Genomic DNA, 26172 nt, shown 5'->3' on the forward strand with positions numbered 1-26172 from the left:
CTGTGCACCGCTGAGAGATGGAAACATGTGCCAGAACACAGAAACAGCCTGCCTCTAGTTTTTTCCTCCTTTATTTTTTTTTGTATCTGTAGAGATAAATATATATATATCTGTTGAAAGTGGGGTTATTCTGTTCACAAATATCATGCAAATAAATGCAACATATCCCTGGTTAATTCAGCCCAGTCAACCGGAATTGACAGGTACCCCCAAGGGCTATTTGATTTCTGGATGGCTTTACGTTCTGAGGGAAGGGCTGGGGATTAGCTGGTTATTTTTTCCCCTCTTTCTCTCCTATTTCTGATTGATCTGAGCGTCCTGGAATACATATGCAAAAGCTTTCAAACAGGCACCATTTGGGAAAGTACAGCAGAGATCAGACTTCAGCCCTACAGCAGGAGAAGTGATGTAAACCAGCAAGTTTGCTAATGCGTTGCTACAGTTCAGTGAGCCTGCAACGCCGCTGTAGTTCAGGTGGTATTTCCAGCTTTTCCAAGGTTAAATTCAAGGTTGGTGGAGGCATCTGACATTCATCAGGCAACAGAGATATCCCTGTCTGGCTACCTTTCCCTCCAGCACATCTGTTCTGTATGCCTGAAAGGATGGGTTTTGTAGCGTAGTTTAACAAGTTTGCTTATCTGGAGGCAGGAGCATTCATTATCAAAAGGCTTGAAATGGTGATAGTGTAACCGATCCGTCTGGCGGAGGAGGGACCTGGCACACGGCTGTGTCCCTGCGCGGTCCCACCGGGCGGTGGGGTGGAGCTGTGGAGCGGGGGTGGTTGGGCATCCAGCTGTGGGGTCAGTCTGACCTCCCTGCACAGCTTTGCTATGGGATCAGGACAGAAGGCACCCAGCATTACTGGCCTAGAGCTGACACATTCCTTGCCTTTGCCTTTCTGTGGTAGTTTTGGGTGGACACTGGGATTCCTTCGTTCTCAGCTGTGGAAGAAGCCACCATGGGGCTTTGGGAAGTGACTGGGGGATTGTCAGCTGTCCACTGGCTTTGCCTTCACCATCTCAAGTTGTGCCAGGGAGATTTAGATCAGATATTAGGAAACATTTCTTCATGGAAAGGGCTGTGGGGCATTGGAACAGGCTGCCCAGGGCAGTGGTGGAGTCACCATCCCTGGAGGGGTTAAAAGACACAGAGATGAGGCTCTTAGGGACATGGGTTAGTGCCGGAGTTAAGTTATGGTTGGACACAGTGATCTTAAGTGTCTTTTCCAACCAAAATGATTCTATGATCTTGTTCCATTCAGTGGTTCTGGGCTAAAATCCAGCTTGCAGCAAACTTGGGGCACAGGCTGTTTTGTGTGGATGAGCAGGAGGTGAATGGTAAGATCTGGGCCAGTTATTCAGTGTAGACCTGACTTAACAGGCCTTCTCATGAGAAGGCACAAGAAGGGATGTGTGAACTAAAGTGAATGATGGAACGAAGGAGGTATCTTTACACTTTCCATATCTGTGTGTCTGTGCCAAGTAGAAGAGGTGGCTATATTTCCCAAGTTTTGCTATTATTAATCTGTTGCCTTCCCTCAGCCTTTCCTGGAGTCGCAATCAGAGGATCCAGGGTTTGATTAGGGCCCAGTTCCCATCTTCCCTGTAGGTGAAGCAGCCAGCGATGGTGGTCAGTAATAAATGTGAAATGAAAGGCTTGCACTAGTGCAAAGCTCTGGTGAAACGTTCTTAGAGCCACCTGTTTCCAGGTGGCAATGTGACAGGTGACGGTCCCCAGTGCCACCCCAACAGAGGATGGGGCCTCTGTGCTGGAAAGGTGGGACCGGCTCCCAGTGCTCACCTTGTGCTTCAGAGCAGTTTGATTTTTAGGATATGTTCAGGCTTAAGTCCTCTAGATTTTTCACAACCGCAAGGACCATTTGGCCTGTGAATTGTCATTGGTGTAGTTCTGGGATCAAAACTTTATTTCATTAAAAGCACTTTGGAAACCATCAGCCAGCAGAAACTCATAGGTGCTCTTGAGCCAGGAGGAAGATGAACTGTGCAAAATGCTCGGCAAGTGTCAGACTGCTAACTCTCTGAGAAATGCCATTTCATCAGCTGAATCGTTGCTCTAATGTGCTTATTGCCAGGGGAGCTGCTTGTTCCTTTAAGCTTTTGGTGCAGCAGAAGAAAGAAAATATATGTAAAGAAGAGAGTGTGAATGTCTCCTTGCCTTCAGGCTGTTCTGTATTCAAAAGTAGCTATAATTATTATAAAAAACAAAAGCTGTATCTGTGATAACATTGTGTGGCTTAAACGATTGAGACGCTAATGGTGACTACTTGAGCATGAAGGATAAGAGATGCAGGAGAGATAAGGAAGGATTTCTTTCTATTAGATTGTAATGACATTTTCAGTGTGAAGTGGTACAACTCCCTGTGTCTCTCGCTGTTTGCTCACTCTGACCTTGCTGGTTTGCTTTACAGCCAGAACCGTGTCCAGGCTGCTTGGGGGTATGTGGTTAGTTCCCTGTGGTGACTGGAGGATGTGACATGAACCCCTGGTCCCCCAGTTCCTCAGGGACAAAAGGTATCCTGCTGCCTTGGTGGCCTGGAGCACTGTCGCAGCAGACTGACCCCAAAATGTGCCTTGGATCAGACCTTACCTCATCTTTTTGTTGTTTCAGGCACTTCAAACATCCCAAAGCGGTAATTAATGTGCTGCAGGAGTCGAGCAGCCCCATGGAGAGGTGGCTGTTGGGCTCAACAGCAGTGTGACCAAGATCTGGGCAGTGCTGCTGTGCTAAGGCTTGGCTTAAAGACTGTCCTGCACTACTGCTGCTGTTGTCTGCTGGTCCCTCTGCCCTGAGTGTCACCTCTCAGCCATGGGAGATGCACACACCTGCTGTAATAACCTCTTTGCAAACTTCTGCCCCACACGTCTGTTGTGTAGCCAGAGGCAGCACTGCAGCTGTGTTCATATTAAACACCCTTGGAGGTGGCTCCCAGGGTAGCTGTGACAGCAAAATCCCCAGTGTGGCTTTACCAAGCCCAGCCTGGGTGGTGGTTGGTGTTGAGGCAGCTCTGATGGATCCAGCTCCCCGAGCAGTGGGGACCCCACTGCTCCCAGTGCCTCAGTGAATGGGTTGTGAGCTGGCTCTCTGTCCCTGGGACTGTGCTCCCATATTTGCAGGGTGTCTAGACATAAGCCGGGGGGTTTCCTTGGGAAGCAGGAGGAGGATGAGCCCTGTGAGCCTCCTTAAGTGTTGTTTTTGTTGTGTGGTAGCAGTAATAGCGTGGAAATAGCTGTCAGCATGGGTGAAACCTTCTCAGCCACTCAGCTGTGTGCTGAATCGTACTGATGCAGAGTAATTCTTGTTTGAAAGCGCTTGTTCCAATGGCAAAATTGAATCTGTCAACAGGTAATTTCATAAACGTGGAGAAACGAAATCCCATGCAAGAATCAACTCAGAGCAAACACAGTACCAATGATGGCATTTGTTTCCTTCATTTCCTGCTACAGGAGGCAGCAGATGTTTCAGTGTTGAAATTGAAATTAAAATTGTGACCCTGATCTTCCAAATGCTTCTGTGTTGTAGGCACAGGAGCAGCCCGGGGCTGGACACAGCCTTGGTGCGGCACGGAGGACGAGATGGGGACCGTGCAGGTCTGTGCTGCTGCGGGCCTGGGAACACCTGGTCTTTCTCAGCAAGGTGTTGGGGGGTTCCTTACCTGGATGTCCTCTGTTCCCCCCACAGAATAGCTGCATTCCTGCACAGCCTTGCTTGCTGTTTCTCTTTTAGGATGGTGTTAGAGCAGCTGGGAGTGATCCCTGAGGTATGTTACAGCTTCTCTGGACTCCTGCCTGGCAGCAGAACAGGGAGGGAGTCAAGGAGGGAGGAAACAAAGTGGAAATGTAACCAAAATGAAGCAAGACTTGCACAGAAGTGTTAATCATACGCGGACAAACCCATTTACCTGAGTGGAAAAGGCCAAGCAGAAGCACTTGGTCCAGGACACAGTGTGTTGGGGTCTGTCCCCAGGGGGACCAGTGCTTTCCATTGTGACAGGATCAAGTCACGGTGGTGAGAACGGCTGGAAACAACAGCCTGGTCGGACTGGACACATTTACCTCCCTCCATGGACAGCAGAGCTTGGTCTGTGCTTTGCTGTCTCCCCACAGTCTCCCTCCCACCCCACAGCCGTGCCAGGACCGTGGGCGTATGGTGCGGGAGAGGTGTCCCTGATGGGACAGGACTGTGGGCAGCTGGCATGATGGTGTCACCCCACCTGCCACTGTCTCTGTGCTGTGCCCCATCTCTGGGGCAGCCTTGGGAAACAGTGTGCAAAATATCTCCCTTCTTATCCCTTAACATGGGGTATCTCAGCCTTTGCTTCCTCCTTGCAATCGGCTTATCACTCGGTTTGGCTCCTGGGCGCTTTCTCTCTGCTCCTCCTGCCCCCCTTGTCGCTCCCCAGTCTGATCAAACTGAGCCCCCTGCCTGTGAGCACCTGCTTTATTTTTCAGCTATTCCCTAAATCTGCAGTTTGCCAATAAACCAAATGTTCCCAAAGGAGTTATTTCCCCTCCTGCCATGCTTTTCCCGGCACCCTGGGTTTCTATTGCAATTTCTGCGGGGTTTATTTGGAGAGGCGTAGACATTAGTTGATTAAGAAATGCAATTAAGTCCTCAACAACCCAACTTTCTGGGATTGCCAGCAGGGACATATTCTTAAGTAGTGCTTAGCTTTTTTTTTCACGCAGTTTGGCTTTGCAGGAAGGTCTTTCAGCCCGTTATTGCTCCAGGCTGTATTCATTGCTTTCTGCTTCTTGAAGAATAGATTTGCCTGGTACGTGTGTAAACAAACCAGCTCACCCAGCAGTCAGGTTTATAGGGAGAGGGAGTATCTCTTACTCGATCTGATGTTATCGTGGTGGGGAGAGCAGCTTCTCAGCTTACCAGCCGGTCGGGAGAGTGTTAAAGGGAAATGTAAATGTCTTGGTATGGAGCTACCCCACCTGTTGCTAATTCCAGTGAAGTGCTGGCACATGTATTTGTTCAGGGGCTCATAGAGGGGTTATGTGCATTACCAGACCCTGATCTGTGATTCCATGCACTTTGCTGCATTTCTGCTACTTGTATTTTTCCCAAAGTTGGGGAATTTTTGGGAGGCATGGCCACGATGTAGTGAAGAAGTTACAGTAGAAGGGAAATGCTGAATGTCGTTAGAAGGGGAGAAAACAGAAGTACTTTGGGAGAGTTTAATATTTTTCTGGTTTTAATAAAACCCAGTGAAATGTTCCATAAAGTAATCTGTCTCTATCCAGAGCAATGTTCTCATGTAAAGATAAAGTTAAACTGCCCTTGATTTTGACAGACAAACGCTCTGCTGGGTGGGTGCGATGTCCCGCTTTCCTCTGTGCCTGAAGCGTGAAGGTCTCTTTACGGTTCCTTTATAATACTTCAATCCTAAAATTGTTTCCAGCACTTTGTGCACTTTAAAGCAGGGGAAGGACTAAGCCGGGGAACGTCAGTTTTGTCCAGCCCTGGACATGGATGCTGATACAGGTAGTTAATATATTTCCAGTTCTCTCTCCAGCTTTCCAGCTGTTCCTGGAGCACGGGGAGCTGAGACCCTGCCCCTGTCCCCAGTGCGTTTGTGGGATGCAGATCAATAAAACACACATAGCTGATGAGGCTTTCATGCAATTGCCAGCCAGGGTGATACTGATATAGAAAATTAGGAGCTGTTTTGGCATCCATTTCTTAAAGTATAGAATTCTGCAGTATTCTGTCCTTAGGTAGGTTTATGTCCTGCTGCTGATTTTTCTCTTGCTGCTGCACCACCACCAAGATTAAAAAATGGGTTTTCAATACCATCCTCCTTAAGGCTGGGCTGAATTCCCTCTGTGATGCCACGTCCTTCAGAAAGGCAGGTTAATTAGTGACTTGAAGCTGGAAATGACTTTCCCATCCAGGTAAATGGACAAGCTTTCGATTTGACTGTGATGAAGAGTTTTAAACATAAAAACCATTCACAAACAGTCTTTTCCTATCAGTGTGAAACACATTTTGGCCTTTCTCGTTTGTTTTTATTCCTGCTGGCTGCTTTTCTCCAGAACTGGCTTAAGACCTGGGACAAAAGCAAAAAAAGAACCCTAAACCTTGGAGGTTTTCATGTAGAAAATGTCGTGCAGCGAGTGAACAAAGGCCATTTTAAATTGAGAGTCCTCGAGGGAGCTAAATACCAGCTTGCTCATTCACTCTAAATTCTCACCTGAACTTTAATATATCATCAGGCCCTCAGAGTAAGAGGCTGGAAGAAGGCAGATGGGAAGCTGGCTAACAGCTTGGCCATACCTTGCAAAATCAGCCCCGCGGCCAGCATTTGGTGGGGAAAACAGCTGTCCAGGTGCTGCGTTGGTACTTCAGCCTGTCAGAGGTTTGTGGAAAATATTAAACATCTGTTGCAGTATGTGCTGCCTGCTCTGGGAAGGATAGATGGGAAAAATCTGTCCTGGCGTTATTAATTAGTGATAATAAGGTATATGGCTGTGCAGAGGCATCTACAGAAGCGGAAGAACTGGTGGCAGTGGGGGGACGTGGCTGTTGTCAGAACCACGGAGCTGACACCACATAAAGGACTCTTCCTCCTCCTCTGCAGGTGAATCTGGTCCTGAATGAAGGGAAATCCCTGGGCCTCATGATCCGAGGAGGGGCTGAATATTCCCTGGGCATCTACATCACCGGAGTAGATAAGGGCTCCGAAGCAGAGAGCACTGGCTTAAAGGTAAGAGTGATGCCGGTAAAGCTTCACACGCTGTGGCTGTGGGGACACATCAGTGTGTCACTGCTGCCGTTCTGCCTCTGTGTCCCCACTGGAGAGGTGAACGTTGCATTTCTCAACACAGCTTTTCAAGGCAGGTTCTTTGGACATTTTGGCTTCCAAGCCTGGAGGGAGCAAGGTGGTTGTGCAGAGAGAAATAGTGCCTTGCAACTTCAGAAGTAAGTTGTGCTTGCCTTCTGTCTTAGTGCACTCCCACACCTGATTTATCCCCCTTGAGGCAGCCTGGGGATGGGCATGTTTTTGGTGGAGATATCTGAGAGTTCAGCCCAGAGCCGGCAGGGGAAGGAACTCGCTCCTGAGCTGGCGGAGAAGAGTTTTCCATTAAAACTCCTGGTCCTCTGCCCTCTTCCTGCATCTCACACCCAAACCCATTATGCCTGCAGGGAACGTGTGATGAGAAGAGGCCGGGCTTGCTGCGGCGGGACAGGCACGTGCTGGTTTCCTACCGCAGCTTTGGCATTCACAAAGATCATGTCTTAACAAAGCAGAAACAGCAGGATCAGCCTCAGGGCTAGAGCAGAGCTGATCTATCAGCAGCCTCGCTTGGTGGGACCTCCAGCTACATCCAGGTCAAACAGGTTCCTAAAGGATGCTCTGTGGGTTGGCTGGGCCTGTCTGAGGCTGCACAGGTCTGGAGCTGGCTGCAGTTTTGCTTTGGACCTCTTGTAAAGTGAGATCCTACATCTAATTCATCCCACTGTGGACACACATCACCTCTGAGCTGCTCTACCCTTCCCTCTGTACCAGCTCTCACTTCACGCCTGCCAGGGAGGCGAGAAAATCACCCTCAGGCTGTACTCGAAGCACATGTGCGGTGTCCGCTGCTCCTCTCCGTCCCTGCCGAGCACCGTGCCCACGCAATGGCAATTGTTTGCACACCGGAGCCTCTGCCTATCAATTCCTTATATCTCTCTCCATGCTGTTCTGTTTTCTAGTGGCTGATTTGTGCGGGCCAGCAGGCTGATGCTTTTCTGAACATCAAGCTTTATGCGATTTCAGATACGCACGGACACTTCTCTGATTTGAGTGTGCTGCAGGCTGCAAATTTAGAGCTGCCTGGAGATTTGGAGATAAAGAAAGGTCTTTGTTCTGCTGTTAGACACGGGGGTTTAGACTGGACCACATGCTCCCTGCACTGCTCTGGGTGGTACCACAAGGAGGGAAGAACTCGATGGGTAAATGTGATTTCCAGATAATTCATTGCCCTCTGAACAAACACACAACCTTGCTGAAGTCAATGGGAAGGATCCTCCAGACTTCCCAGGCAGTGGATGCTTCTGTGGGTTTTGCTTCTTCCACTGAATCTGTTACCAGAATTGCTTACGAGTCGATTCTGCCAGACTTTTCATTTTAGGGAAAACCTTTCATCCGTGACACCAAATCTTGAATGTTTTAATGCGTATTTTAAATTTCCCTTAAATTTAGATGAAAGGATGAACAGCATGGTGTTGAAAGCCAGTCAAACCCAAGGACATTTCACTCAGGCCTGAAACCTAAGCTGCATTTGCCTGCTACAGAAACAGGGCCATGGTCCCGAGATGGGGACCTGGGGGAGATGTGGCCCCGCTGGAGCCAGTTTGGTACCACAGCCCTGCAGAGCGCTCTGCAGCAGTCCGTCCATAATTAAATATTCATACCCTTGGCCTTGGCCTTCTTGATGTTTATTCATTCATAAAAGTTCTGACAACGTGTTCTTTGGGCTTATTTTAAAATCTGCTGCCTCGTTCTAAGTTCTCCGGCTGAAAAAGTGCAGGTTAGCAGAGAACTGCAGAGGAGGAACGTGAGCCAGTCTTGTTTGCTTTCAGCTTTTGTCCTTTCTGTCTCCTACGTGACGTTCACAGCGATGCAGGCGCTGAGCTTGTTCCGCTGGTGTTCGTGGCTCAGCTCATCCCAATTTCTTCCTTGATCATTTTTTCTGGTGGTTTATTTTGTCAGGTTTCTTTTTTAAGACCATTTTTTTCTCCTCTCCTTGACCTTCACATCAGAAATAGCAGATTTCAAGTAGTTTTCTTGGAACAAACAACTCAATATTGAGTTCCCAGCGTAAAGGCCGGAATAAAAAAAAATGCCACAACGATCCATGTATATCCATATACAAGAGAAAAAGGGAGACTGTAAATAGGAAGAGATGAATGATTTTACATCATCGGTGGCAGTGATGAAGCCTCTTGAAAACTGGCTTGTATTTTGAGGTCTGCATGTAGACAAAGATACTGAAAAGAATGAGAAAAGAGCCTCTTGGCTGTGTCGTAGTCTGGGGAATGAGCTGTAGGGTGAGAAATTCACTGAGGAGGTGGGTGGTTGTGGCACACAAAATGAGGAGTGGTCCCTCACGCGATGCCACCTCCATGGGGACAATCATTACTTAAATTGCCTACCCCAAGAGCCAGCCTTTTCTTCTGGCCCAATTTCATTGCCGACTTTGTTCCTTAGGTTTGTTTTGCAAGGCGTTTGGGGACAAGAACATGTTTTCAGACAACACTTGGCACCTGCTGGTCCCTTGCCTTGCTCCCAAATCGGTCTCATCCTTCCAACACGCCGTGTTCACCTTGGTGGCCATGGATCATCTGCCACATTTTGTTTCTCTCCTGGGGAAGTTGAGAACCTCCTTATTTTTCTGCAAGTCTTAATTTGACCGTTTCCAAATTGACTCATACTTTTTCCAGCCCATATTTTTAATTTCCTAAGGTCTGCTTTTAGTAATTATTTGTGCTAGGGAGAGACTCCTTCTGCTTTAGTGGTATCCACGAGTGTAATTTAACCTCTCTTCTCGCACATTAGTGGCATTAAATAAGACCTAGTGCCGATGCCAAACCATTTTGCATCCTATTAGTCCTGTTAGTCCCAGCTCAATTTGGTGTCATTTAATGTTAACTGATGTTTAAAATCCCTCACCTATTTTTCTGTGTGACTGAATTTCTCCCAGAGCTAAATTTGATTATTTTTAAGAGACTTTAGGTGCTCAGAACCCTTGTCTCAGGTCATTAAATCTCTCGACTGCACCTCCCTTTCCCATGTTATTCTCTGCCTCCAGAAAAAAGAGCCCAGCCCCTCATTGGGGTGTGTTATTTGTGAACTCCGCTCCTTGTTTGTGGTCAATCACCTTTTATATGTTATATTCAGCCCCTGCATTTCACGGTAGATTTTTCCCTAGGAAATGAGAATAATCTCATTTTCAGGAGTGATCAGGCCCTCGGTAGGTCCCATTATATCCACCCACCATTAGCTGAGCACAACTGAAAACTTGTTCCTGAAATATCCAGGAAAATATTTTTTCCGTGATTTATTGCAACTTTTTGTGTGTCTTATTATTACTTTTAAATTCTGTGCTGGTTTGGATCTATGCACACAGCAAATAATTCACCGGGGTCAACTTTTGTTTGAATAGCTGGTTCTTTTGCATCTCTGCAGCCTTTTGTTACCTTCCCAATTGTCCTTGACTTAAGGGGAAAAAAATAATTATTATCTATGCTAATTAGCAAAAAATTCTTTCCAGCTCTAATAGGAGCCTATCAAGATAGGCTGATTTGCGGGCAATGGAGCTGTCTGACAATTCCCTTATCTGCCCTTCACCAGCAATTATTTTTGCAAGGTTTTTTTTTTCCCCATGCACGAGGTGCTGAAACTCACCCCAGTGTTTTGTGGATGTTGTTCTCACCCAGTGTTAATGCTCTGGTAGCACCAGATAGAAGTGGTTTTGTGTTGGGCACTGTAATAGCAGAGCATGAGAGACCAGAGAGCCATGAAGAACTCAAAATCGATGTTGAGGCAGCGATGAAGGACAGGCACAGAGAGATCAGATAGCTTCTCCAGGGCCCCTCAGGTCTCTCCGATACAGCGAGGGTTTGCCAGGTTCCTTTTGGTCCCCTCTTAAGAAATTAAAGGTTATCAAATCTGTATAACTGTCCTGAACAAAAAAAGTCATGAAAGTTTAATCCTTGATAGGGAAAACTATTAAAGATTCATAATTGCAATAAAACTTATCTAATCAAATTTGGATTTTCATCATTTTGGTGCTGCAGTGAGCCTGGTGCACTTATATGAGCAGCAAATTCCGCTCCAGTGGATTAGGGAGACCTGGGAGCTGATGCTCATTGCACCTGAATGCACCTTTCTCTTGGCAGTTTAGGCACTTGTGTAATTTACCCTCCCTGTTATGTTGGTGGTCAGACATTTTCTGATTGTTGGTTTAAAGCTGACAGAGCTTGGAGGGAACCTGAGCTATTTCTGGGGTCCGATTGTTGGCACTGTGGTCATTTGTGTCGTTTGCCTTCCCTTGGGCTCCCTCCTTTCCCATTTCTCGGTCTCGGTGGCTCAGCTCAGGTGGAGCTGCGTGTCCCTGGTTCCTTGAGCTGGTTCACAGAGCTGATCTTGGCCTCAGGCTCTTCCTTTCAAACCAGGGAATTTTCACATCCCTGGCACATGATTTTGACCACTGATCTCTGCTCTGCAATCATCTGGTGTAGGTTTGAGTATCTGTGAGTATCCCACCCTTGCTCTGTGCCCTCTCCTCTTCATCCAGCCGGTGTAAAGGGCTACAGTCCCCTGGTCGTGACCTGCAAAGCCCGTACCCAGTGCTGTCTCTGTTCTTCCACAGGGAAGGCTGAGGAGGGAAGGACCAGCCAAGAGCAGGCAGCTCGGTTTGCAGGACCTCCTGATTTGAGCATCGTACAGGAGCCAAAGGAGAAAGATGGTGCAGCCGGACCTGCGCTGTGCCAGCACCGGGGCCTCGTGGCAGCTGCTGCGATGCGATTTTGCCAGGAAGGGTTAGACCAGATGATCTTTGTGGTCCCTTCCAACCCAGTATTCTATGATTCTATGATCTGTCACGTGCTCACTCTTCCCCTTGAGCTGCAGGCTGCCATCAGCCCAGCTTGAAGGATTCAGCTCGCTTCTCAGCTGGCTATAGGACTTTGGGTTTCTCTTACCTACACCTTCGTTTTTGCCTTATTAGCTGTGTTGCTGCCCCGTTAACAGCAGTTTTGAAGATGAGCAGAGGGCATCGTCTGACCCATGTGAGGACAAACCTCAGGGGCCCTGACAGCGGTGTTGGGGATGGAGCTCCCTGGTGCTGTCACAGCCCTGGCTGTCCGCCAGCCTCTCTGTTTGTCATGGAGGAAGGAACTGTCCCCAAAAGAACAAGGCAAATCTGCTTGCGGTCACTGGACAGAGCTGAATGCAGAACTGAGCTCTGCTGCATCTGGTGTGTTTGCTCCAGGTCCTTTTCTCCTATCGACGCCACTCAGAGCGTCCTTCCAGCCTCCCTGAGCATCCTCCGTCCTTTCATCAGGATGAAGGATGAACAGGGGCCCTTCTCTAGCTTCTCATTATCGCCAGCATTATTTTGTACAGCCTCATCAAGCTCCCCACACATTATCTCCTCTCTAAATTTAACAGGCCTAATCTTTTTGATCTCTCCTTTTGCTGGCACCTGCATCTGCCACTAATCATTTCTGTTTCCCTTCTCTAGAACTTTTCTCCCTGTGTCTCTGTTCTCAGTTCCCAACAGCCCTTCGCTAGAGGAATGGAAACATTGTCCTGGGAACACAAAGTGCGATCAGCGGGTCCCTTGACAGGGATCTTGTTCACCTTGAAGCCTCGGTGGTTGTTGGATCGACCATGTAGATGCCCCAGGCTGGCAGAAATCGAGTGGGAATGTGCATTTGAGTGTGCAAACTGCCCATATGTGTGTCAGCCCTACTGCCAGAGCCCCAACCATCTTTTGTCTCAGCTGGTAATGCTGTTCCTGCAGAGCAGCTGATGCAAACCCTGCTCCTGTGCTCTTGTGAGCCTCAGCGTGGCTGTAGCATGAAACAGAGGCCATGTCCAAGTGTCCAAACGCTGTACTGCAGTTTGCAGATTGGCTGCTGCTTCCTGGAACCGTCAGCTGCCTCCCTTCCCACCAGAGCAGCTGTCGGATCTGTCGTGATTTACGCTGAGCTGTGCTGGTGGTAGTCCTGATGCCCACTGTTTCACCCCAGCAAAGTTTAGGGTAGCACTGGAAACTGGGGTGACAGCAGTGTCACAGCCCACTGTGTAGACTTGGCAGTGGTTAATCATGGCTTCTCACGTGAATAAATGATTTAAAGAATCTGGAGAATTAATCCCAGTCCTCTGAGGCTTCCTTGACCCAGTGGCAGAACGAGATGCCCTGAGCTGAAAGGATCATATTAACTCTCCAGGTTATTTCTTCTGCCTTAGAAATTCTTCTCACTCCCTCTTTTCTCCTCTTCTCCAAGATAGAGGCCAGTTATTTAAAGGAGTGTCTCATTCTGCTGGCATTGCAGCATAAAGAAAATAAGACTGTGTTTTGACAGAGCCTGTGGTTAAGCAAAGATATGAAAAGGCAGTTTCAAAGACATGGCTTATCAGAAGCAGGGTGAACTGTGATACGGAGGTGAGGAGGAGTGGCTCTGAATGCCTTAGAAACAAAGAGAGAGGACCTGGGGTAAAGGAGGAAATGCCGCATGTGTGCTGGGTCTTGAACATTGCCAGGCTGTCAGGGAAGCTCCTGATCACAGCAAAGGCCCTGGCCACCAAATGGAAGCTCTGAAGGGGCAGCTGGAGAGGAAATGGGAGGAGAGGAGAGATGGAATCCAGCTGTCCCAGATCCTGCAGAGAGCTGGAGGCTGGTGAGATGCTCACACGGAATGCTCCCTGCTGCACAGAGATCCAAAGCTTCCCCAAATGGTTCCTGGTGTCCCAGATCAGCAGGAGGGATCAGGGCTGGAAGTCTTTATATTCTCTGGGGTTTGTTTCTAACCAAGTGGGTCTGCAGATCTAGTTAATCAGGAAGACTGGGCAGATTGGTCTGACTTGGGGTCCTAAACAGGCTCCTCCAGACTGGTCCTTTACTGGCTGTCAGCTTGAGTGCTTGGTCTCCAGCCACTGGCACTTGGCCCTTCTTCCTTGTCTTTCTTGATGTGGTCCTAATTTGGTGGTGGGGTAGACTCAGTAGCTCCTCCCTGGTGGGAGAAGGAGGCAGAAGAAGGCATATTCCTAACAGGAAAGCCCCAGGGCCTGCCAGTCTCACCCCATCCTGACTCCACAGGTAGGAGACCAGATCCTGGAGGTGAACGGCAGGAGCTTCCTCAGCATCCCCCACGACGAGGCGGTGAAGCTGCTCAAGTCTTCCCGCCACCTCATCATGACAGTGAAGGACATCGGGAGGCTCCCCCATGCGCGCACCACCGTGGACGAGACCAGGTGGATAGCGAGCTCCCAGATCGGAGAGACCTTCGTCAGCTCGGCAGGGTATGTGCTTGGTACACTTAGGTGAGGTTGCTGTGTTGGTCTGCTGACCCGGAGCTCTCTAGGGCACATGCATCACTCAGAACAGGTGTGGGGTGGCACTGAGATGTGCATCGGGAGCGGGTCTGTGGGAGAAACCCCAGTGCTGTGGTGTGTGGCCCCCAAATCTGGTGCTTAGAAGATGACATCTCTGGGCTGTAAGGTGGGTCAGGTCTGGACAACGTGCTGCTGCCCCTTCCCTGTTCTCTCAGACCAGCAGCTTTTAACTTACAGGCACAGAGAGGACAGAACAGATCTTGTGGCAGGTGGTGGGTGACAAGCACAGGGCACTCGGTGCTGACTGATCTTCTCCCTCCTTGCAGGGCGGTGGGTGATCACGCTGCAGAGGCCACAGCCCGGGTAAGAGATGTCAGACCTTCCCGATGCCTTGTGAAAAAATTACCATCGTGTCCCCAGTTTTCTATGGGAGGGAGTGCTTTGTGCACCTGATTGTAAAAGTGATGTTAGTTCCATGAGGACCATGAGGTTTAACTTTCTCCGGCCCATCTCGCTTTGCCAGCTGCATTTCTACAAACAGTGCTGCTGGTGGGGCAGTTCTGCTGCACATCTGATGTCTCTAAGCCTGGGAATTATCACGTTAATGCGCAAGGGGCCATGATCATACATGGGCAAGGACTGTGGGGACCCTCAGAGGTGACTGTGGTGGCTGCCTCAGGGTTGTCCCCAACCCCAAAGAAGGGCTGAACCAGCCCTCCCCAGCACAGCAGCAGGGACTTACCCCGTGCTGTGGCTGCAGCTCCATGCCAGCGTGTCTTATCCAAACACTTCTTTGCAAAGTGTGTTTCCTTTAAATGGAAATAAAGCAGGAAGGTTTCACAGGTGGCTGTTGCTGATAACAGCTTTGACTGTTTGCTGGCAAAACGTGCTCCCCAGCCTCAACTCCTCAGTGTCCCTGCGACAGTCAGGGGTTTGTCTGGCTCTGTGTCCCTATGCTGATCGTGCCAGCCCTGTCAGGGAGGGGAACAGCAAGGACCTCCTCTTAGAAATCCCTCGCAGAGCGAAAAGCCTTTCATCTGCAGCCAGACATGTCTCTCTGTGGGACTCCCTTGGTTGCCAGTGGCTCTTTCTTCACCAGGGTCTGCTTTGAGCTTGCAGCGGCGGCAAAAACATTGAATCTTAGAATATCTCAAGTTGGAAGGGGCCCATAAGGATCGAGTCCAAACCCCTGCTGCTCGCAGGGCTACCTAGAACTAAATTATATGCCTTTTACAAAGATGGGAAGCCCCAGGTCTGCCAAGAGGAACACTGGCTGTTATTAAATCAATAGCTGGTCAAGGGATGGCATCCATGCTTGCTGAACAGAGCTGAGAAGCAGTTTTGTTTATTCAACTGGTGCTGCATAATCACAACTATGGAGTTACCCAGACAAGTAGTGGCACTGAGTGAGTGGCCATGGTGGTGAATCCACAGAGGTAACTGCCTCCAGTTACTCTCAGCATCCCCCTTCCAGTCTCGTTTTCCAGCTTTGCCACAGGCTGTGGGGTGAGGGCGGTGGGCTGGAACATGGCCAGCTTGGGCTGGTGGGCAAAACCTGAGCAAGGGGACAGTTCTTAGACAGCTCTCTCCTCTCAGCAGCTGATTCCTCAGCATCCCAGACCAAAACCTACCTCTTGTCTTCTTCTGCAGCCTGTGTTTTACCGGGGCCTGGCCGGCTCGCAGGTAACGCTGAGCACCATGGTGAACCAGACCCGAGTCATGCTGGAGGAGCAAGCACGGCACCTGCTGAACGAACAGGAGCGGGCAACTATGGGCTACTACCTTGACGAGTATAAGGAGGGCAATATCTCTGTGGATGCTCTGGTCATGGCGCTCTTCGAGCTACTCAACACACATGCTAAGGTGAGACCCACACCAAAGTTGGGGACAGTTTCTTGTACCCATGGGACTGAGCCATTGTCACAGTGTGGCTTGTGCCTCCAAGGTTATCTGCTCAGGGTCAAGGGTGAGAGTATGAAAGCAAAGTCCAGATGTGGGACATTATGGGGGATACAGGCTGGTGTGCAGCAAAAGGGGAGCTTCTGGTAAAGTTTAGGACAAAACCTCCTCGTGTATTACCTGGTAGTACATCTCATTAGCGCTGTTGAGCAATGTGGGAGGATGGGTCTTTGCCTACCCAGGAATATGATCATTCTCCAACCTCTCTCTGGTTGCCTGTCTGCCTGGTGCAGTTCTCACTGCTTTCAGAGGTGCGGGGTGTCATCTCCCCGCAAGACCTCGACCGCTTCGACAACTTGGTGCTGAAGAGAGAGATCGAGTCCATGAAGGCCCGGCAGCCCTCGGGGCCCAGCATCAGCACCGACTCCTACTCCATGATGTCCTACAGCGACACCGTCTCTTCCTCCAGCAGCCACTTCACTGCCACCACCGTCAGCTCAGCCCGGGTGAGTCCATCCCTTCCTTTTTCATTCAACACCTGCTCCTGGCAGCCTTACAACAAACGCGCTTCCCTGCACTGCTCTGGAGACATTTCACCCACGGGGAGCCCTGTTCACTCTGCTTCCCCAATGGGTTCCCCCAAAGCTTTTTTTATTCCTTGCGGGCTGGGTGCAATAATGTGATTTGTAGGTGCAATAAGGTGATTTTGTGACATGTGCTTGGTATTTCTGTGGCCCTGAGACTGACATGCCACTGTCCTCAGCATGGGGACTGGGCCTGGTGCTTTGCCTGCCCTTTGTCCCCAGCAAGGCATGAAGTCTGCTTCATTTCCAGGACCTCCATGGTGCAATGCAAGCTAAATCCACGCAAATCTCAGTGACTTGTCACTGCCACACCATTCCTGCTGCTATTCACCAGCTCTGGCTGTTGCTTTTAAATCACCTCCTTAAAGATGCTGGTTCCTGCTCCCTGTCCCAGCAGGGACCACAGCGGCCAGACCAGCTGCATCGTGTCCCAGCCCCTGCCCACTCTCCAGCGTTAAGCATCAGCTCTCCCACGTCTCTCTGCCAGGTCTTCATTGCACGCACCGTCTAATTAACTTATCGTAATCACCTCAGAGTGTGCAGGCACACAGCCCCGAAATTAATTTCCTGGCCATAAAATGCCTTTCATCATAAATGCATTAGCAACCTTGGAAATTAAAACCTTCATGAAAAGAAGGGATGACAATGGGCTTTTTGTTAATGTGTCAGCAAGCAAACCAGCCCATGACCGGGGTGAGCAGGACTGTGCTGGAGAGCCCAGGCAACACAGCCTGGGGGGGGAGGCTGGAGCTTTCCTGGGACTTTGCCTGCCCACCCAGGATAGTCCAGCCTCCCAAGAGGCCTCAGAGAGTTACAGAGCATCAGAGCTGTGGTTTTTATCCTGTTGACTTCACAAATACCCATAGGACAGCCATATGCTCTGTTCCGGATGGATTCAAGCGAGATCCTTTCTGAATCAGGAAAAATAAAGTGAGTTTTGTGCTGCTCTCTGAAGGCCTGCTGGGAAAGTCTGAAGTATCAGAGAGCTCGCACAGGTCTGCTAGGACTTGCTGAGCATGATGCCCTGTTCCTGTGCTATCCCTTGTGCCTGGGCTGCCAAGCAAAGACCACTGGTTTGTGGTGGATCATAGAATCACAGAACAGTTTGGGTTGAAGGGACCTTCCCAGCTCGCCAGTGCCACCCCTGCCATGAGCAGGGACATCTTCACCAGCTCAGGTTGCTCAGAGCCCCATCCAGCCTGGCCTGGGATGTCTCAGGGATGGTTCATCCACCACCTCTCTGGCCAACCTGGGCCAGGCTCTCACCACCCTCAGGGCAACAATTTCTTCCTCATGTCCAGCCTGAATCTCCCTCGTTTAGTTTAAAACCATCACCCCTTGTCCTATCACAACAGGGCCTGCTCAAAAGTCTGTCCCCATCTTTGTATAGGCCACTTTTGAGTAGGATGAGTGCTCATCTCAGCTAACAGGGGAGAAAGAGGAGGGGCCGAGCTCCCAAACTGCTCCACACTGTTCTGCCCTATGCCCCTGCTGCTGTTGCCCCTGCAGCACATGGGGGGCTTGTTGCAGCCATCACGTTCAGCACTGGGTGCAGCTGGATGTGGATTGTACAGCGTGGGTTTGGGGGAGGAGGGGTGCATGGTGCCGGGATTTGCTCATCTCCCTCATTTGTTCCACATCCTCCCTGATGTTACGTTTTCGCTTTTATGGTTGTTTTAATCTGCTTTTCCCCTCGCACGTCCCCAGGAGCGGCTCTTGTGGCTAATAGACCTGATGGAGGTAGGGGCCGTCATTGACACGGGGAGTTTGAGTGCTGCGGTTGCCATAGTAGACGGGCTGAGCGCGCGAATGTGCGTCGGGCGGGAGGCGGGTACAGGCTGTCCGGGGCCTGCATGCGACTCGGCCACGTGAACGGCCGTCTGCTTTCACCCAGCTCTGCTTTTTCATCCTGTGGCTCTGCTGAGCCATTCCAGAGCTATTTCCCCAGCTCAGCTGCAGGCCTCGGTGCTGTGGACAAGACTCAGCCTTGAACCAAACCCAGCTGCTACCACTTGCATGAAAGCCCCGGACAGCTCAGGGCTGAGTTTTCAGAAGGATCAGCAGCATTAATGCCTGGTGGACCCCTGACTGCCCTCCCTGCCTGCTCTGCCTGCTGCTGTCTCTCTGTATGGGCATCCTGGCTAAATACCAGTAGTCTGGTCACATCCCATCACACAGCCTCAGGGATAGGGGAGAATTTTCCTTATGGGCTTTGCATCTGCAAAAATCTGTGCTCCAGTGCAGGAGGGGTTGGTGCACTCAGCTTTGTGCGTGTTCAGCCTTGGAGAAATCCTCCTGCAGACTTTTGAAAGGCTAGAAATGGATGTGAAGAGAGCCTCAGAAATCCTCTGTCATAGCGGAGCTCTTGGTTGGGAGGAGGATGCCTCTTTGGTGACTGATCTCTGTCCCCGGAGAGAGAGCAGAGAAACAGAGGACATTGTCCTCACCTATGTCCCCCGTCACGGAGCTGGTCCAGCTCCCTGCTGTCTTCTTACCCTCTCCAGCATGGACACAGACATCCCATGTGGAGGGATCGCATGTTCTTGGCACAATCCTCTTAGGTGATGAGGACAGAGACAATGTGAAGCCACTGCCGGGGGGTCATTGTGTCACCCTCAGAGTTCCTAGAATCAGAGAAGGCAGGGACAGGAGCTGTGGGCTGGGAGAGGGAAGGGGAGAGAGGAGGAAAGCTAGGCTTATTCTCAGGCTAGCATGGTTGTTAAAGCTCTAAACCCTGCAGGAGTCAGGCTGAGTAGCTCTGCAAAGCAGTCATTAGCAGTAACTGGAAAAGAAGGGACTCATTTGGAGCTGTGAGGTTAATTAAAGGTTGGGTTGTATTCCCCAGGGAGGTGGCAGTTTCTCCACCACTTAATCTGTGAACAGAAACTGGCTGCCTGTCTGAAGGATGCTCTCCAGCTCCATCGCTCTTGCTGTGGACTCTGCACAAGGCAGGAAGGACCAAAGTCTCCCAGCTGCACCCTGCAGAGGGGCCGGAGGGGCCTCCCCTGGCCCCCAGTTTCTATAAGTAACCAGAAAATAGATGGGGTGAAGGAGCGGATAGTCGGTAAGAGGAGCAGCCTCCTTGATAAATGCTCATTTTTCAGAGCAGTGGCATGTGACTTCGGTGGGTCTTTCAAGGGAAATCCAGGAAAGCAGAGTCTTAAAATATCCAATTCCTGAAAGCAAATGTGCTTGGCTTAAAAGCCATTACATTTTATAGCCCAGAGCAATTTCTATTTAATTGCTTTTGCCCCTGAAGTACTAAGCTTGGGCAAAGGCAAATCTCCTGCATGCACACTTCAGCAGAAAAAAGTGCCCTGAAGAAGATGAGCAGTGTTGGTGTCCCTGTTTGGGGGGGGAGGGGCTCAGGGCTGTCTGGTGGGGGGACACGGGGTGCAGCTGGCTGAGCCCCCTCCCTATGCCAGGAGGATTCACGTCTGGGTGCAGACTGGTCCCAGCTATGAGGCTGCGACATGGCACATGGGATGGGCTTGATGTCATGGTGATGGGCACGGAGTTCAGTGGCAGGGCTAGGGGAAAAGGCACTGCCAGATTTTTGTGGGAGGACATGGGGCACTCTTCTCTTTTAATAGCGATGTAACTATGCCTATTTGATGGCAGGCTGCTCCCGGTCATGGCACAGGGGTCTGGTCCTCAAGCCTTTGCCAGCAGCTCAGTGAACTCTTGGAGGCAGGTTGGGGCCGGCACAGACAGGGCTGCCGAGTGGAGAGTCAGGGACGCAGCTGAGATCCTCCCAAAAGTGGCCAAGCTGAAATGCCACCATCTCCACCATGGCTCCTGTCCCCCTGCACGCAGCCATTTGGCTGGATTAAAGGCTTTGGGCAGCATCTGGGCATGGGCTGGTGCAGGGGGAGGGTGATATTTGGGCAGCTTTCTGCAGAACAGCTTTCTCGTTAGAGGAAACGATGGCAAAAGGAGGGAGCTCTGCGGCAAGCGCGCTGCTGCAGTTCGGTGCAGTTTCCCCAGTGCTGCCTTTTGCCCGGCTGAGCATCCCTGCTCCTTGGCGTCACACAGGGACACGATGGCACTCGAGCTTTTAAACTCATTGGCACTTCAATCAAATCTGAAGACCTGTTGCTAATGTGTGCACAGCCCAGAGAAGTTCATGGTCATTTTAATCAATACGAAGGCAGATTGCTTTTGAAATAGCCCTACTTGCCTCCTCCTCCAGCCTCAGACGTGGTGTCACTGTGTCCTTCGTGCTGCTGCTTGGATTTGCACAGCCCTGTGCAGTGTCAGGTCTGACTGAAGCCTTTTCTTTCTGTTGCTCCTGTCAAATGCTTCAGCCAAATCTCAATTCTGCCCTGGCTTGGCCGCACAGTCAGCAACCCACGGAGGGGCAGGGGATGTTTCCCTTTCAAAAGCCACCTGCCTTTATGTTGGATTAATTGATGATGAAATCAACCCTTGTCAGAGGAAGGAATGATTTCCCAAGCTAATACTTTACTTGTCACTCTCTGAACAAGCCATTTCTTTTAGTTCTCATTCTCCAGGGTTCCTTCTGAAACCACAGAGCTAAAAGCACTTTCCATCAATGTTTTTGCAGCTTCTCTAATGTCTCCCGTGTCTATTTTGGGACGCTAACGTCTTAACAGGCACAGCAGCAGCCTCCAGCAGATGGGGGAAAAGCAGATGCACCAGCATTTCAACTAATCAGTTGTTTACCCTGCAATAAATAACACGCAGTTAAACACAAACTGTACCCTGCCTGTTCCAGCACAAACATCCCTGTGAACGTGACAGAAAGGAACTGCGCCCTTTCTGAGCAGCAGCGGCACCTCCAGATCGGGAGTTACCGTGGGAAGGGGGCGCTGAGTCTGGGTTTGCTCTTGCAGGGGGATCAGAGGGAGCTGGGGATGTGTCACATCGTCACAGCGTCCCCCAGGAGGTGTCTGGTACCCACCTGGGGCAAAGCCAGCAGCAGAGCCACAGCTCTGGGCTAGACTCAGGACCAGCTGGGTTCATGCTTGGCTTTACCAAGACAGAGCTGTGCACCCAGCCTGTGCCGCTCACCCCGGCCTTGCCAGCCCTGCTGTTCCTTAGCCAGGGTGCCTGTTTGCTCTGCTTGGCTGTATCCACCTCCTCACCCTGGGTCCATCCTGACTGACAGCTGCCCCTCTGCAGACAGACCGATGGATCTGACAATCCCTCCTTGATTTCTGGAGCTGGGATGCGTTCAGAGCTGTGTTGTGACATTTTCTAATGTCATTTTGACTCAGAAAGGGAAGGTGGTGGCAGCAGCTTCTGTTTGCATCTGAGACCAACTGCTCTGGTTTGCGAGGGGGCTTTTAAACTTTTCTATTGCCCTTTTCCTGGGAAAGATCCAGGTATTGAACCTTCAGCCCTCAGAGCTGGTCCCTCCCCTCCCAAATTAAACAGAAGGAGCTGGGATTTGGGTTAAGAGGAGAAGCAGAAATTGCCCCGGTAGCTCAGGTTCACAGCATGCTTTGAGCACGCTGCTTAGCTTGGGAGAGCGCATCCCACCAAAGCTGCTTTACTTGCGTGATGTGTGAGTCTCCCCAGAATGTCCAAGGAAACAAAAACCTCTGGGTGAAAGACTGGCCTTGTCAGGGGGGTTTGTGCAGTGCCCTGCATCACTCTGCATGTTCCCTGTGGTGCTGGCACTGCGGTGGTTGCTCCTGGCTGCTCTGACCTGGTTTTATTTTCTTTCTTTGCCTTATCAGAACACGTCGGAGCTGGAGGGAGGTGGAGACGGCCACCAAAGCAGCATCAACACCCTGCCAGACATCTCCCTGGTAAGACACCATGCTGTGCTGCTGCACCTCGGGTGGGAGCTGAGATACTGATGATACGGGGTTTTGCCTCAGCTTCTGCAGCTTTTTGCTACATCAATGCCCCGTGTATGTCACAGCAGTCACTGAAGTAAATTAATCATATTGATTAGGAGTTAGCTGTCTGAATAAGAGTAGCATCTGTGCTAACCAAAGCAAAAATTGGGTATTTTGTTCTCTAATCATCTTCACTTGTGAGTCATATTCTTGTTGCCAATAAGGTCAGAAAGGTGTTTTTATGAAAATTGCCTCGTTTTGCCACAGTCACTATGAGAAGGCAGATGCAGGTGACTGAGCCTGAGGAAGTTCTTGCAGCTGAGTCTGGTGTCCTAAAAACTTCTGTCCTTGCTCTGGCAGGATGATCTCTCCTCCTTCCCAGATGAACCACCCAACTTCAAGCCTCCACCTCCTCCTTCAGCCCCTCAGATGCTGGACCCCTCTGCTGCCCAGCACAGGCACCCAGGGCAGGACAAGCCCAAGCGCCCTTCCTCCGAGTCCTCTCAGTCCGGCCTCTTCTTCGTGGCCCCCCGAAACCCCACGCCCCCTCCTAGCTACCCCGAGAAGGACACGGTCAGCGTGACTTCCACTGCCACCACCTCCACCGAGGAGTCTGTCCCCGGCGCTATCTATGCCACCATCTCCCCAGCCCTGCGCAGCTCCAGGAGGCAGATGGATGCCCAGCTCTCCTTGGTCAGCCAGCACCCCATTGGTCCCTTCCCCAGGGTCCAGTCCCCAACGAGGTTGAAGAGCCCATCCCCAGACAGCGCTGCAGCCGGTGGGCTTCAGAGCCCCCCTTCCCCATCCCCTCCGCCCCCCCCACCCCACCCGGCCCCTCCTCCGCCGGACAAGGGCAGCCCCCAGGCTGTGGCCAACCAGCACTTCATCATGGTGGAGGTTCACCAACCCAACAGCGAACCCGACGTCAATGAAGTGAGGCCCCTGCCCCAGGCCAGAGGTGGGTGTCGTGTTATGAACCACAGGATGAAAAAACCCTCTCTGGGGTGTTCCTCAAGGGAGAAAACAGAAGCAGATATTGAGGGCAGGAACTGGGGAGGGAGTTGGAAAATGCCTCCATCAGGCTACAGGTCCCTGCCTGAGCACCAGCCTTGCTTGCAGAGCATCCCCTTTCCCAGCAGGGACGTGAGATGGCAGCCATGGAGGGGCCACGGGGGCAAACATTGTGATTTTGATTCAAACTCCAAGTCAATAGGGCAGGGTAAAAACCACAGAGCCTGGATCGATGTGGTGGTTGGTAGCCATGTGTTCATTTGCTTTTTTTTCCCTGGGATGAATTTTCAGTTGCAGAGAACAGCTTGACAGCATCATGGCTTAAAAAAAACAGAAGTAGTGAAAATCCAGGAAACACATAAAGCTTTCCGCAGTGTAGTGGTGTTAATCTCTGAGACAAAGCCCTTGGCTCTGGGTTTTGGCAACGCTGGCAAACCTGTGGGGCCCAGGGCAGCCAGCAGCTCCCCGTCGGCATCCAGCTCGCTCTGCAAAGCCTCCCTGGGTTCCCAGCGCAATTCAGGCTGACCTTTAGACCAAGCTCTGTTAGGCTGTTGATTGCAATTTCTCTCTTGTGTGGGCTTTGCTGCGTTAGGTCATAAAATCTGCTTCCAGTGGAGTTTTAAAAGAAGCAATTCTCATTTTTCCCATTAACTCCGGATTTTTTGAGGGGAAAAAAAAAAAGAAAAAGTCTAATTGTGCCTGCACTGAGCTTGATAATCAGATTTGTCCTGAGCATATCCCGGGAAAAAGAAGTGGGAGTGAGGGAAGAGCGTCTGTCAGCCCCCTCGAAATGTCCTGTTTGCAGCCAGGCTCTGTGGGACCCGCTACGAGTGACTTTGTCGCCCTCCTGTGGTACCATCCTCCCCCTGCAATTAGTTGCTTCATCTTAGGATAAAGACCGAGTGGAGCGTGCTCATGGCACTGAACGGAGGCCGGATCCTGCCCGAGGGGTGTCAGCAGTGTCACCCCTGTTCCTCCAAGCCCCAGGGCTGATTCCTGGACCTTCAGCCCTCTCTGCAGCTGCTGTCACACCCCGGTCCCTGACACCCGTTTCCAGAGGCAGAACCTCGATCTGCACTCAGAGCTTTTGTCCTCCAAGGGGAGAAAGCTCCTACCATGCAGCTCCTCTCTGCTTGGGTCTGTCCCCAGCCCCTCCTGGGTCAGATTATAGAATCATTTCAGTTGGAAGAGACCCTCAGGATCGAGTCCAACCATAACCTAAATGTAGCACTAAACCATGTTCCTGAGAACCTTGTCTAAATGCCTTTTAAACAGCTGCAGGGATGGTGACTCCACTGCCCTGGGCAGCCTGTTCCAATGCCCGACAGCCCTTTCCACAAATAATTTTTTCCTAATATCCAACCTAAACCTCCCCTGGTGCAACTTGAGGCCATTTCCTCTTGTCCTATCACTTGTTACCTGGGAGCAGAGCCCAACACCCTCCATTTTATAACCTCCTTTCAAATCTGTCCCATACCATCCAAGCACAAGTTGGCTCCAGCTGGCCTCCAGCAGAATCTCTGAACTCATTGCCCTCTACTTCCATCCCAGTTCAGGATCTGGGTTGGATCCTGGACCTGGGTGTGAAGCTACTTGTTCCTTGATGCTCCCTGTGCTCACCTTTGCTCTTGAGGAGGGATCCACTTGGGAACCCCGCTCTGAAGTCCAGGTCTAAATCCCAGGGGTGCTGCCCAGCCCTGGGAGCGGGTGACACGTCCTCCCTCCGGCCCGTGGGTGCTCGGCCGGCCGCAGGGCCGCGCTGCCCGACCTCTAACCGCCCCGTCTCTCCCCAGCCTCCACGCTCTCCCAGCTGTCGGACAGCGGGCAGACCCTCAGCGAGGACAGCGGGGTGGACATCGGGGAGGTGGAGACGAGCGGCAAAGACAAGAGCCGGCAGCCGGTCCCTGGGAAAAGCCGAAGCCTCAAGGAGGTGGCGAGGAGCGAGGGGATGGCAGAAGGGGCCTCCAAGCCGGTGAGGCTGGGTGCCCAGGGGCCCCGGGGTGGGCACCCAAGGGTGCCAAGGGACAGCGCTGCTCCCCACTCCTTCCTCGTTAATGCTTTGATGGGTTATTTAGCCTCTTGTTTGAGGAGCTGAGTCAGCTCGCTGGTGGGCTGAGCTGTGGGGAAGGGAAGCAGGAATGGCTGAGAGGGGCACGTAGGCTGATTCACCCTATCCTGAGTAAATCTGGTCCATCCCAGCCCCAGCAAACAGCTGCTTGGGATGTGGCAGAGCTCCTGGCCCTCAGGGGACATCCGCAGGGCACAGTGAAGTCTCCTGTTGCCTGGAAGGGCAGGTGACACCAGATACCAGAAGTGGAGGGTTTCTGATGGTGGCAAGTTTGAGGGGTGTAGGCAGGCGGTTGCAAAGCTGCTCTGCAACTCCCCAAGCCCTTCCAGGCTGGGATCTTGGATGTCAAGAGTCAGAGAGCAACTGTGGGCATCATGTCCATCCCTCTCCCCTGGAAGCCAGCCCTGGGTGAACGTGCCCGGCCTCCTCGGCAGCACTGCCATCTCTCCCTGTGTTGTCGTCACTTAAAAGAATGAATCCTGTCTGCAATTTCTAACCTAAAGATACGTAAATCCTCTCAGCCGGGGCTCCTGGAGCCCACATCGTGTCTGATCCGAGTGTCCAAGAGCGCACCCACCCTGGGGATCGCCATCGAGGGGGGAGCGAACACGCGGCAGCCGCTGCCCCGCATCGTCACCATCCAGGTAGGCTGGGCTGAGAATGAGAACTCAATGCACGTCCCGTCCCGCTCCTCCCTGCACAGGCTCAGGAAAGCCCTTCAGC

The 26172-nt window shown here is 51.2% G+C and overlaps 1 protein-coding gene across 2 annotated transcripts in view; it reads left to right on the forward strand.

Moving 5' to 3' along the window:
- Nucleotides 1-26172, forward strand: part of WHRN (whirlin) — a 45182-nt gene that overhangs the window by 17370 nt on the left and 1640 nt on the right. Inside the window, exons 3-12 of one of the 2 annotated variants that reach the window (XM_065035973.1) lie at nucleotides 6608-6733; nucleotides 13842-14044; nucleotides 14404-14440; nucleotides 15728-15940; nucleotides 16270-16482; nucleotides 18268-18300; nucleotides 22266-22337; nucleotides 22731-23328; nucleotides 25175-25353; nucleotides 25971-26093. In XM_065035973.1, coding sequence (XP_064892045.1) covers nucleotides 6608-6733; nucleotides 13842-14044; nucleotides 14404-14440; nucleotides 15728-15940; nucleotides 16270-16482; nucleotides 18268-18300; nucleotides 22266-22337; nucleotides 22731-23328; nucleotides 25175-25353; nucleotides 25971-26093 — 1797 coding nt within the window. The remainder of the gene's footprint in view (nucleotides 1-6607; nucleotides 6734-13841; nucleotides 14045-14403; nucleotides 14441-15727; nucleotides 15941-16269; nucleotides 16483-18267; nucleotides 18301-22265; nucleotides 22338-22730; nucleotides 23329-25174; nucleotides 25354-25970; nucleotides 26094-26172) is intronic. The other variant, XM_065035974.1, reaches the window with a different exon arrangement.

This window comes from Columba livia, chromosome 19 (assembly GCF_036013475.1).
Source record: "Columba livia isolate bColLiv1 breed racing homer chromosome 19, bColLiv1.pat.W.v2, whole genome shotgun sequence".
NCBI lineage: Eukaryota > Metazoa > Chordata > Aves > Columbiformes > Columbidae > Columba > Columba livia.